Below are 13,355 nucleotides of genomic sequence, written 5' to 3' on the forward strand. Positions count from 1 at the left end.
ACCAAGCCAGGAATGGGGAACTCAATTTGGATCTCCCATGTGAGTGGCAGGGACCCAACCACTTTAGCATCACCATGGCTTCTCAAGGTATATATGAGCAGGAAGCTGGATTCAGCAGCAGAGCTGGAACCTGAGCCCAGGAACTCTGAAAGGATGCAGGCATCCAAAGGAACACTGTAACTATTTAGAGGAACACTTCCCCTGTGAAGTAAAAACATTGTAAACATCATTTGTTATAAACTAGGTGGCTAGAGGTCTGTATTATTTATAGTAAATTTCTCAACACAAAAGGTATAACTGGATAAAGCTTCTAAAAATCAAACCCCTATCAAACCAATAGTTAATATCTACAAAGTTCAAACAAACATTAAGGTTTACACTTTTTAAAATTACAAATAGAATTTCCAATAAACTGTATATTCAACTTATCACTGATATACACAGAATATTCAAGAAGACACATGCCACATGCTTTTCAGTAGTGTCTATTTAGAATGTGAAGTTTGATAACAAAGTTTCCTACTGCTTCCTTTTTTTTTTTTTTTTTTTTTTTACTAAGCTTAGTGTAGCAAAAAATAGTTGGAAGCAGAGAATAAACTAATGATTTAAAATCTGGGGACCAGAGTCTCGGGAAAGAAATGGGAATAAGGCTGGAGAGGTGGAATAAACAGAGAACTGTTTGGCACAAGGAGAAAGCAAACATTTATATAACAGCACGCTGCAGCTAAGCTTTCCCTGCTGGAACAACTGATAAAGTTTATGACCAAACAATATTCATATAATGGAAGAATGGAATGGACACAAAACTTAAAGTGAAAGATCAAATTTGGGCATTGCTACAATACTAGCTGCGTGTTACTGGGCAAATTTATTTTTAATAATATTGTTTTTCCTACCAAAAATAACAAATTCATATACCAGAACATTATTAGTACACAGATTACTCCACAGGACTTCCCCACAAATTAATCATTTTGTACCTGTACTGGAGAGCGAACTGTTATCTTCTTACTTCCTTCCACTGCATCAATCTGACAAACAATAGATCTTTCAACTCCAGACTCTCTGTGTCTTACAGTATATAGACGTCGTCCCACTTTTGTTAAAGGGATCTTATCAGCAGTAGAATGGTTAACAGGTGCTAAATGAATACACATATTTGAAAATTCACTGTACATTAATATTAGTATATTAATGGTAAGAAATATCAAATGATTGCACTGAAGTTATAAATAGCAGTTCCTGAAGTCTTGGGATATAATGCATAAAAGGGGCTATTTTAAGAGGCCACCACATATTTCCACAGCACTCACCTAAAACCTTCAAAGCATTTCACCAAAAAACAATTATTTTAATTGAAAAGAATAATCTTTTCCAGGAATTTAACCTTCAGCAACCATGGCAAACCCTTTAAAAATAACTGAGTAGGCCGGCGCCGCGGCTCAATAGGCTAATCCTCCACCTGTGGCACCAGCACCCCGAGTTAGTCCCGGTCGAGGCACTGGATTCTGTCCCGGTTGCTCCTCTTCCAGTCCAGCTCTCTGCTATGGTCTGGGAGTGCAGTGGAGGATGGCCCAAGTGCTTGGGCCCTGTACCCGCATGGGAGACCAGGAGAAGCACCTGGCTCCTGCCATCGGATCAGTGCAGTGCACCGGCCGCAGTGGCCATTGGGGTTTGAACCAACGGAAAAGGAAGACCTTTCTCTCTGTCTCACTGTCCACTCTGTCAAAAAAACAAAAACAAAAACAAACAAACAAAATACTGAGTAGGGCCAGCATTGTGGCACAGTATGTTATGCTGCGGTTTATGATGCCAGTATCCCATATCCATTGCCAGTTTGAATCTCAGCTGTTCTGCTTCCACTTTCGCTTTCAATCCAGCTCCCTGATAATGTACCTGGGAAAACAGTGGAATATGGCCCCAGTGTTCGCACCCCTGCTACCCAGGCTCCTGGCTTCAGCCTGGACCCAACCTGGTTGTTGCAGCCATTTGGAAAGTGAACCAACAGATGGAAGACCTCTCTCTCTTTGCCATTCTGCCTTTCAAATAAATAAATCTTCAAAAAGAAAAAAAAAAAAAAACCTGAACAATGAGAGCAAAAATTGAAAACTGTACGAACACTGAGATTTTCTGTCATAATAACCAGGGCTAATCCCTTCAGACATCTTTAAATATCAGCATAGTGATGATTTTTCAGTTTCTGATTTTTCCAACAAGCATGTCACTTTTTATGTTACATCTTGGATTTGGTTAAAGAAAATTTTGTACATATTTATCTAATAAACACATGTGGTATTGGGGTGAAATTACTTACTTGCAGATTTTACTTGCCCTTCATCATAAAAATGTTACTTCCAAACCAGAGGTAAAACTGGTAACAATTCATTGACAATGCTCCAACAGTCCCTGAAACACTTGTTATGCGTTATTTCCTGATTAGAAGAAAGCACTAATAAAGCACTTCACTTCTATACCTAATTTTAACCTTTCAAATGATGTCCTCTTTAATAATTACTTGAGTGTTACAAAGTGATATAGGTGAGGCTTTGGGAGTATATAACATTACATGACAAGATAATTTAAGAATTTACTTTCACCTTCCATAAAAATGAAAAACTTGTGGGAATTAGAAAAGACAAGGGAAAATCGCCACATAAAAAACCATTCATCAATTCTAAAACAATTACTAATGTGTCATTTTCGTTAATTCAAGTTTTAAATTCAGTCAGATACAAAATGGGTAGGTTACTCCCAAGTTGTGGAGCTGACATCTTGGCACAGAGGTTAAGCTATTGTTGGTGACTAAGCATTATTACATCCTGGTTGCTCTACTTCTGATCCAGCTCCCTGATAATGTGCCTGAGAAGACATCACTGGGCTCCTGCCACTGAGTTGGAAGACCTAATCCACGGGGGTGGAATTCCAGGCTTCTGGCTTCCACCTGCATCAGGCCCAGCCTTTGTGGCCATCAGGGAGTAAAGCATCGAATGGAAGACAGATCTCTCACCCTGCCTCCCTACTACTTTCCCTCAGTTGGAAGAACTCTCTCTCCCCCCCACCCCGTGTGTGTGCGTGTGTGTGCATGTGTGTGTGTATCTATGGCTTTTGAATAATAACATAAATCTTAAAAAAAATACTACCAAGTTGTACCAAATGTGTCTCTGTGTGTGTGTGTGTGTGTGTGTGTGACTATGGCTTTTGAATAATAACATAAATCTGAAAAAAAAAATACTACCAAATTGTACCAAATGTGCTTAAAGTTGTACCAAATGTGCTTAAAGCATATCTGGGACCTATGCTGTGGCATAGCTGGTAAAGCCACCGCCTGCAGTGCTGACATCCACATGGGTGCTGGTTCGAGCCCTGGCTGCTCCACTTCCGATCCAGCTCTCTGCTGTGGCCTGGGAAAGCAGCAGAAGGTGACCCAAGTTTCTTGGGAAAGCAGGAGGAAGCTCCTGGCTTTGGATCAATGCAGCTCTGGTTATTGAGGCCATCTTGGGAGTGAACCAGCAGATGGAAGACATCTCTCTCTCTCTCTCTCTCTGCCTCTCCTTCTCTATGTAACTCTGCCTTTCAAATAAATAAATAAATAAATCTTTAAAAAAAAAAAAAGACAGTATCAGCTTCTATGGCCTGTAGAAGCTGAATTAGGATGAGCTCTAACATTTGGCTTCCCAACAACAAAGAGGAAATTACCGTGCTTTAAATAATGCAGTGGGTAAGCAAAGTCAGAATTTGGAATACAAAGATCTTAGTAACAACAGCAACCAACTGCAAAGTTGAAAAAAATGTTCCCAATTTACTAGGAAGATTTAAAAAATCTGTAGAATACTACAAATGAGTAAAACAGCAAAGCACACGAGACTGTGATTTAAACCAAAGCCACAGGAAATAATGCATCACTTACTCAGAAGAATGAAGAAGAGCTTGCTGCTTAGGCTGGTCATTGCGCTGAAATGATCATTTTCCTTAGTTCGGACATAATCCATACTTAAACTCTCCTCATTTTTCAATATATATGATTTTGCCATAGGAACGTTGAGTACATTAAAAGAATCACTTGGTGAAACAGAGACACTAAGTCCAAGAGAATTGAAAATGATAAACGGTGCTAGATCCCTTATGAAGACAGGGGCAGACCCAGTGGCAGCTTCAGTAAATGCCTAATAAGTGAGAGTTATCATAAATAAATTAAAATGTGGAAAACTAAATCAAAAGCAGAACACTAACGGACACACGACAAAGAATTCAACAAAAAACTTCTAATTAAATAAAAGGGTCAATTCAGCCTAGTATCTCAACATTTAGAGTTTCAAATTTCTTTTCTTACCTTGACTAAATTATTTAACATTATAAGACCACATTTGGATAATGTGATGTTTAATTGGTCTCTTGAATAGAAACTGATGACAGTTTTATATTCTGGCACTTTGTAGTTTTCTTCTTCAGCATCTGACTCAACAATAGCCTTTTTGGCTTTCTTTTTCATCTAAAATGATAAAATATTAAACGGTAAGAAAAAAAACTTGCTGCTAAAACAATGTGACTCATTATGCAAAGTAAAACCAAACTTTAGAAAAGTTCCAATTTTAACATTAGAGGCAGCGATATATTTTATTTTTGCTGCTGTCCTTTTGTAAGGTCAAACAGGACAGGGGCAGTTCTAGAGGAAACCCAACGACAGCAAAATGGCAAGCATAATTTAGAAGGAAAAAAAAATCCCAGCATTACTAAGTGTATATGGAAACCTCTGTACCTTTTTAATTTTGTAGTCATCTTAAATCACTCTAAGAAAATACTTTGAAAAAATATATATACCTACACAGATTTATACATACCTTGAGACCAAGATTCCATGGTCTAAAATCCTCAGTCTGATCAATTTCTAAGGGCTCAAGCAAAGGCTCCCATACACCAAACATTTCATTATAATAATGTACCTACAGAGACAATTTTTTATGTTTTAAATGAAGCATGCTGGTATCTTCCACGCCATCATCTTCCACGCTGTTTCCTACTGTTATGCTTTTGCCCACGCTCTTTCTATATGAAAACCATTCTGCACACTCTTCAACAGCTTGCTCCATATACTCCCGCAGCAATTCCCTCGCCTAGCTAAAATGGCCCATGTCCACCCTTCACAATGTAGATACCAGCCAGGGAAGCATATGAGCAGCTTTCATCACAAGCCTTTCGTCCAGAAGAAAATAAACAAAACCTCTTTTAAGCATCTTTCTTTAATTCCATACTAGGCCAAGCATCAAACACTGTTGATCTATAACACATTAAAGAAATTTTGTGCCTCCAATTCAAAGTGCTTAAAAGAAAATATCATATGTTTCAACAACTTTTTAGAGGGTTAAGATTAAAAGAGGGATACCTGTTTTAGAATAACGTCTAGCACATAATAAATGTCACATAATTATCTGCATTAGATGCATAGGAAGCAATGGCCTTGGATTTGAAAATTATATTCAGAGGTCAAACAGGGAAGCCTGTAGGCAAGGCTCATGATCAGAAAGCTTGAACTTTGTTACATTTAAGTTAAAATTAAATTCAGTGTGGTGTGGACATTCTCAATTTTTGAAATTTTATAGGGACCAGCACTGTGGCATAGTGGGTAAAGCTGCTGCCTACAATTTTGCCACCCCATATGGGCACCATTTCAAGTTCTGGCTACTCCACTTCCCATCCAGCTCTCTGCTATGGCATGGGAAAGCAGTGGAATATGGCCCCAGTCCTTGGGACCCTGCACCCACGTGGGAGACCCAAAAGATACTCCTGGCTCTTGGCTTCAGATTGGCGCAGCTCTGGCCATTGCAGCCATCTGGGGAGTGAACCAGTGGATGGAAGACCTCTCTCTGCCTCTCTATAACTCTGCCTTTCAAATAAATACATAGATTTAAAAAAAAAATTATAGACATCCTAGATCAAATTTTCTGTAAAATCTACAGAATTCTAATCAGAATTTGAAAATTTTAAGTCAAAGTTATACTTCTTAATTAGCAAACCATTCTGCCGCAACATACTTAATAAAAGAATAGAATTTCATGTTTCCATATTTACTGTTACAAGGGAGAATATTTGTTTAAGTTTTTAATAAAGTATATTATTAATTTAAACCACGGTACACTTCAAAAGATTCCACATAAATTCCAAAGTAAAATATGTTTGCTCAGATATTTCCCAAATAATATCAACTTAAACTTGGTTTAAAGTACTCTTATGAAAATCTGAAAAGTCTTAATGGACTTTCATTAGCGTTAAAAACTCAATATTATATAAAAGCATAAGGCATATCCTTCTAATTCCTTATACCAAGATTATATTATCTATATATCCAGAAATTTAGTCTATGAATTTTTTTAATGATATTTATTTATTTGAAAGGCAGAGCTACAGAGAGTCAGAGATAGAGAGAGGTCTTCCATCTGCTGGCTCATTCCCCAAATGGCTGCAACGGCCAGAGCTGCACCTATCCAAAGTCAGGAGCTAGGAGCTTCCTGCAGGTCTCCCACATGGGTGCATGGGCCCAAGGACTTGGGCCATCTTCTACTGCTTTCCCAGGCCATAGCAGAGAGCCAGATTAGAAGTGGAGCAGCCAGGATTTGAACCGGCACCTACATGGGATGCTGGCACCACAGGCAGTAGCTTTACCGACAATGCCACAGTGCCAGCCCCTATGAATGTTTTAAAATGGTCATTTTTTCCATTCAACTATCGTTTATACCCATTGTCTATATTCCCAATAAACTAGAGTCTTTTTGCTTAAAAAAAAAAATAAGTATGTCATTGCATAAATTAAAAGAAAAAGAAGAAAGGAAGTAGGAAGGAAGGTGGGAGTGAGGAAAGGAGGTTAGGGTAAGATATATTATTATGTTCTTAAAACTGTACTGTTCCTTTTATATAAATAAAAAAAATTGGAATAAAAAATATTCAATCCCTTAAAATTCAATCCCTAAAAATGAGAATTTTAAAATTAATACTTGTCTACTGCCATGTTACCTTTAAGTTGATATAATGCATTATAACAAATTTAATATGACTATGTATTCTAAAAGTAGAAATAATGTACACATAACACCAACTATTCAAGGGCATAAATCTATAAGCTTTCTTCTAAGTTTCTGAGCAAATATAATATTTACAATAAGCTTAATTTAAATAAATAATATTCCCCAAACATCCCAGATATTGTATTATTTGTCATTAAAAACCATAAAAATGCTTTATCTACTTACTTCTAGTTCAAGTTGACAGTGGAGATTTATTAGTGTGCTCCAGTTTTTGCCTTCTCCTGAAAAACGTGACTTTGCCAAAAGCATGGGCACTGTTCTATGACCAATTCCAGCCTCAAGAACTATAAAAATAGAATCAACGTTCACTTTTATCATCTCTCCTTTGGGTACCAATTCAGTTGTGGGAGCTATTTTTTCAGTTTCATTTGATTCTTCCAGGAACCACATTTTTAAATTCTTTATATCCTTCTTATCCCACAACTGTGCTATGGAAGAAGCAGTTTCTTTTGGAATGGTTTCCTTGGTTGCATAAAGTGCTGAAGTTATGGTAATTATGGTGTTTATGATAACTGGTGAAACCTAAATGGAATAAAATTAAATTAAAAAATTACATATGCTACTTTCAAAAACTGTTAAACCTAATTGCTGAATAATTATGAGGAATTAATAATCTACTAACATTATCACCACAAAATAGAAGATACGATGTGCTACATACAAAAAATTTTAATTACCATTATTAATTTCAACGTGCTAAAATATTTAATCTCATATTAAAATGATCAAGTATTATTTCAACTATATATATAAATGTTAAATACCAATAAACTAGTTAAATGCAAATAATTAAATATACAATAACATTCATGATAAAATGTATATTAACAATATCATTTTGTAAATAATATTTTCAAAAACAAAAGTTTTTTTTTTTTGCTTATTTAACAATTAAGACTTACTATAATAACTCCTTGTTTCTAGGTCTCATGAATTTTTTATGATAGAATGATTTGATTGTAACTTACCTTTAGTGTCAAGGATTTCACTGATATATCAATAGCTTGTGGAGTCGTACCTGTCTGAGTAGCTTGATAAAATAAGTCACAAGGCTGCAAAACCTATGAGAAAAAAATCAATACCATTAAATTAATATTTAAATATTAAAATAATCCTACTAAAGGGTTTCTTAGTAATAAATAAGCAAATCAGTAAAAATAAGTATTAAATGACTCAATATCAACCTCTTTATTATCACTATTTGTAATAAAAAGGAAGTGTTAACAAAAATATTAGCAATAAAAAATAAATAGAAACATTTCTTAAATATCCAAAACTAACCTATAAAACTTAAGACAATACTCCTAAATGTTTGTATAAAATAGAGTAAGAGAACAAGTTATTTTGGTGCAAAAAATTTTGAAATCCATATATACTGGGAATTTTGAAGAAAAGTTAACAGAAAGCATGTATTATGAAAAAACTGCGAGGATTTCAAAAATTTTTATACCACAATAAGCTTCTATTTTAACTTTCCTTTCGTGTAATGGACTTTACTGATACATCAATTACTCATGGCTCTGTACCCATATGAGTAGCCTGAGGAAAACGAATCTTTATTCTGGATTTTCCATGAGTTCTTTGAAGTATCCTCATATTCTGTATTTGACTTTACGTACTAAAATAAAATTTTGTTGTGATGTTTTTTCACTGCAAAAGTGAAATAAGTTAATCTACACAGGTAAAGCTACAAAAGAATAAAAAAATTATATAAATAATTCCCTAATTAATTATAAGTGCATTGAATTTTCCCTAAATGTAATAAGCCGAATTCTTCCCTTCAGCCCCTCAATGATTCCCATAAGGCTGTCAAGAATCCCGTACTATTATAGTACAAAGTCAAATATCTCACCTATCTCTGATCACTTCAAAGTCTAAATTCTCAATCAGGTTCAGGTGCTAATTAGATGTCTAGATATAATGCATCAAATACAGCTGTTGAGGCACATTTTTTGTCCTGTTGGGAAGCTAAGTCAAGTTATCTGCCCCCAATATACAAACGTGGAACAGACATGGGATAACAGTGAGTGATATTCCTGTTCAAATGTAAACACAAGGATAAAGCAGCCACTTATCCCAAGAATTCTGAAATCCAGCAGGCAAATGAATTTCCTGATTAGGTTTAAAAGCTGTGAACCATTTTCTCATTTTCACCCTCAAAGTCATCCTTTTCTTTTTTTCTCTTTTTAATACATAAGGTAAGGCAATTTTCATTTGCCTGCTAGCTGGCTTCTACTGGCTGCTCAGAGATTCCTGCCACATAGCCCTCTCCATAATAAGGCAGTTTGTACCTTCAAGATCAGCAGTAGAGCCATCTCTGATGTTTGACCATCTTCTAGTCATCTCACTCTAATGTCTTATCCAGAAAAATCTCCCTTTGACTTGACTCAGTCTACTGATTAATGTCCTGATCATATTGGTCTTGCTTACCTATACTCAGCCAGGAAAAGACTACAGAGTGCACACATAAAAGGAGGTAGAAATCTTAGCGGCTACCTTAGAATTTTACTTACCACACACACACACACACACACATACAAAAAGACATCTAAAAAAAAGAAAATAATGACATTTAAACCCATTACTCAAAGTAATCACAATCTACCATTATTTTAAAAAATAAGTAAGAAGAGTTAGTACTTGACTTATTAATTCAGTCTAAAAATTGTTTATAAACTAAGAACAGAAAAATTTAACTATATTATAATAATTAAGTCTAGATTCTAAACATAAAATTTGTGTTATCTTTTCCCTGGGGAAAGCAAAAACAAGAAAGTACAAATATATATAAATTTCCCTGTAATGTGAAAATCTTTTTTTTTAATTGTTTCAATCAAGTAATGTAGCTGTTTGAAACAGGAAATTTTAAGACAGTTCAATACAGCAAAATGAAGGATTACTCTATTAGGATACCCTCCGTGAATAAAATTCAATAGATTACGTGAATCTGAATTCCACTGGAAATTTGGTACCAGATAATGCAGCTGGTCCTTAACAGTAAACCTGCTCATGCCAAAGCTGTGTTACAATCAAGTTCTCCATAAGACAATTCACAAAATTCAACTTAATGTTATAGAAACCATTCCTAAAGTGCATTTTTTTTCCTACCAGTATTATTTTTGTTGCCTCCAACTATTTCCTTCGTGCTTTTAGTGCTATTTCTATCATTTTATTTTTCTTCTTCCTACTTCAATACTATATTACTCCCTTACTTTCATTTTTACTATTGATACTGCTACTGCTTCCCTGTGAAATTAACTTACCAGCATTTATACGAAATGAACAGAAGCCCACGAAAGCTATTATATTTTATTGGCCCATGATGAAGACCACTGAATAACAAGACAAAAAGTAGAATATATGATTATAGATGTTGGTAACTGGATAATATGGCAGGAACTTGGGTTCTTGGGAGCCCAAGTTCTCTGTACAGGCTGTTCCTTTTTCCTAAAATAGATGTCGGGTTCCTGCATTATACACTGAGCACCTGGGAGAGATCTGACTCCTTATTCCAGCTTCCTGCTAAGGCTGACCCTGAGAAGCGCAAGTAATTGGGTTCCCACCATCTACATGAGAGACCAGGATTGAGTTCCTAGCTCCTAGCTCTTCTCTTCCGGCTGTTGTGACTGGGGGTGAAACTAGCAGATGGGAGTTGTCTCTAATAATAAAATTTTAAAACCCAACACATTCCTGTGACTCCTGTTGCTCCAGTCTAATAACTACTCATCCTTCAGGTATCAGCACAAATGTAATTTACACTGAGAAGCCTACCAACCAGTCCAGTTATGTTCTATCATAAAATCCTAGGTATCCTTAGCAAAAGAAATATATAAACAAATTAAAATACCTTAAAATTTAGGATTAACCTACACACACAAGGCTTGTATACTATAGGAAACTGTAGTTCTTTCAACAGACACCAATAAATACACACTAAGATTCTACATTTAGTCATGATCAAAATTCTTTCAGAATTAAGTATAGAAAAGCTTATTATTTTAAAGATTTACTTATTATTCAGAAGGCAGATTTAAGAGAGAGAGAGAGAGAGAGAGAGAGAGAGATTGATTGAGACAGATATTTTCCATCTGTAGTTCACCTCCCAAATGACTGTGATGGCTGGGGCTGGGCCAGATCAAAGCCAGGAGCTTCATCTGGGTCTCCCATATGTGTGCTGGGGCCCAAGGACATGGTCCATCTTCCACTGCTTTCCCAGAAACATTAGCAAGGAGTTGGATCAGAGGAGGAGCATCTGGGACTCAAACCAGTACCCATAAGGGAAGCTGGCCATGCAGGGGACAGCCTAAAGCACTGCATCACAGTGTCAGCCCCTAGGTATGAAAGATGTAATTTCTCAACATACCAAAGGTTTTATATGTAAATATTAAACAAGCAAATATTAGTATATTTCACTTTGTGTTTCTATGGGGGTGCAAACGGTTGAAATCTTTACTTAATGTACACTAAACTGATCTTCTGTAAAAAAAAAAATAAAAAAAAACAAGCAAATATTAAACATAATAATAGTATCAATTTATTTAAGCATGGGAATAAAATGAAAATGGATTCTTCTTGCCATTTAGGGAACAAAACATGAAAGTAACTTTTGTAGATGATTTTTTAAAAATCTAACAACCAAAAATTAGTACATGTAAGTTTATAATAGTTTAGGATAAGATAAATTGATAAAAAATCAATAATAGATTTAAAATATACATATACAAAATAATTTTTATTTTCTTAGGATTTAGGAATTTATTCAAAAATTTTATTGGGGCAGGCATCATGGTACAGCGGTTAAGACACCACTCAAGATGCCTGCATCCCATACAAGTCCCTCTGTTCAAGTCCTGATTCCACTTCCAATTCAGTTTCCTGCTAATGTGCATTCTGGGAGGTGGCAGGTGATGTCTCAAGTATGTGAGTCCCTGCCACCCATGTGGCAGGCCAAATGGATTTCCAATCTCTGGCCTGGCCCAGCCCTGACTGTTACAGGCATTTGGGAATAAACCAGCAGATGGAAGATCTCTCTGCTTTTCAAATCAATAAAAGTAAATACATAAAAATATTTAAAATTCTAATAAATAAAATAAAGTCAGAAATAACTTTATACTCTACAGATAGCAAAAATGAGAATATTCCCTCTAAAATATCTGAACAAGTAGGTTAAGTTATATCCTAGGTATAGTAGAACAAGATAAAAAGAGCCTGGTTTCCCTATATTAAACCATAATGATTTTACCATGTTCCTAGAAAAAACATGCAGGTCTACCATGATTTCCTGTTTAGAGTGGGGTATTCTTAGTATAGAGCCTAGTTTACATCTTAACTAATACAAAATTTCACACCTAAAATTTGACACTGCTACAAAATAAAAATATTTGAAAACGATTTAGCAATTAGATGGACAAGGCATATTAAAAATATAAAGCCAATTGTCCTAAACTTGCTATAAAAAATAGTTCAAAAACTTAAAGGGAAGGCAGACCATGTTCTGGCATGGAAAAAAAAAAGCCAAAATGTTTTGCCAGACAGACTTGGAATATTTAGAATGTTGTTGTATGTTAGCTTCCACTTTCTAGTGATTGCAAATACAATCAGGAAAAGTACACTAGTCAAACCCTAAAGAAGAGCTTTAGCAAGAGATAAGACCATGGTTCCAATTATTCCTATATACAGTCTTGTTAAAGCCATGTGAGCCAATATATTGCAAAAAAATAAAATCACAGATGTCACCTATCACCCTTCTCCAAAATCAATTGTTAAAATATTCTTCACTAACTTGAAGTGAAAGAAGGAAAGGCAGAACAAGGAATTAGCAAATACAATATTAAAATAGCTTGTCTAGCAAAAAAACACTATGACTATGAATAAAATAAATAATAGTTCCATTTGTGGTTACTTACACATAGAACTACCTAGAAGAAACAAAATGTTTAATAGATTAAGGATTGCCAAAGAAACCAGTATCTGGCATGCAAAAGCCTGCCATGTTTAAACTGCTAAAACAATTTTAACCAACTCAGCTCAGAATTAAGCCCTGAAAAATAGTATAGTTACCCTAAAAAAGAAGACAGTGATTTCAGATCTGTCTACAGAGGATAATGGCACAGAAAAACTTCTCAGAGGGAAAAGACAAGCCAAGTGAGGAACCTACTACATTGTCAAAGCTTAAAATTTAGTTTTAGGCTAAAAACTACAAGCTTAAAAATTTCACAATTCCAGTCAGCATGATATGACAACTGGTATAGATTAGTGATTACCAAGTGCTTTCCATTC

The 13,355-nt window shown here is 35.4% G+C and overlaps 1 protein-coding gene across 18 annotated transcripts in view; it reads right to left on the reverse strand.

The window, feature by feature from the left end:
- The window catches only part of VPS13A (vacuolar protein sorting 13 homolog A), a 248,424-nt gene that overhangs the window by 80,281 nt on the left and 154,788 nt on the right, over positions 1–13,355 (reverse strand). For 16 of the 18 annotated variants that reach the window (XR_011379457.1, XM_089336575.1, XM_051858844.3 and 13 more), the window contains 6 exons: positions 8,045–8,137; positions 7,242–7,598; positions 4,839–4,940; positions 4,331–4,489; positions 3,908–4,163; positions 981–1,141 (listed from right to left, as the gene is read on the reverse strand). Coding sequence is in view for 15 of the 18 variants with exons in the window: in XM_089336575.1 (XP_089192701.1) it covers positions 981–1,141; positions 3,908–4,163; positions 4,331–4,489; positions 4,839–4,940; positions 7,242–7,598; positions 8,045–8,137 (1,128 nt within the window). In the remaining 3 variants the exon portion in view is untranslated. The remainder of the gene's footprint in view (positions 1–980; positions 1,142–3,907; positions 4,164–4,330; positions 4,490–4,838; positions 4,941–7,241; positions 7,599–8,044; positions 8,138–13,355) is intronic. The other 2 variants (XR_016236667.1, XR_016236666.1) reach the window with 1 other exon arrangement.

This window comes from Oryctolagus cuniculus, chromosome 1 (assembly GCF_051225735.1).
Source record: "Oryctolagus cuniculus isolate XC-2025 breed Fujian yellow rabbit chromosome 1, ASM5122573v1, whole genome shotgun sequence".
Lineage (NCBI taxonomy): Eukaryota > Metazoa > Chordata > Mammalia > Lagomorpha > Leporidae > Oryctolagus > Oryctolagus cuniculus.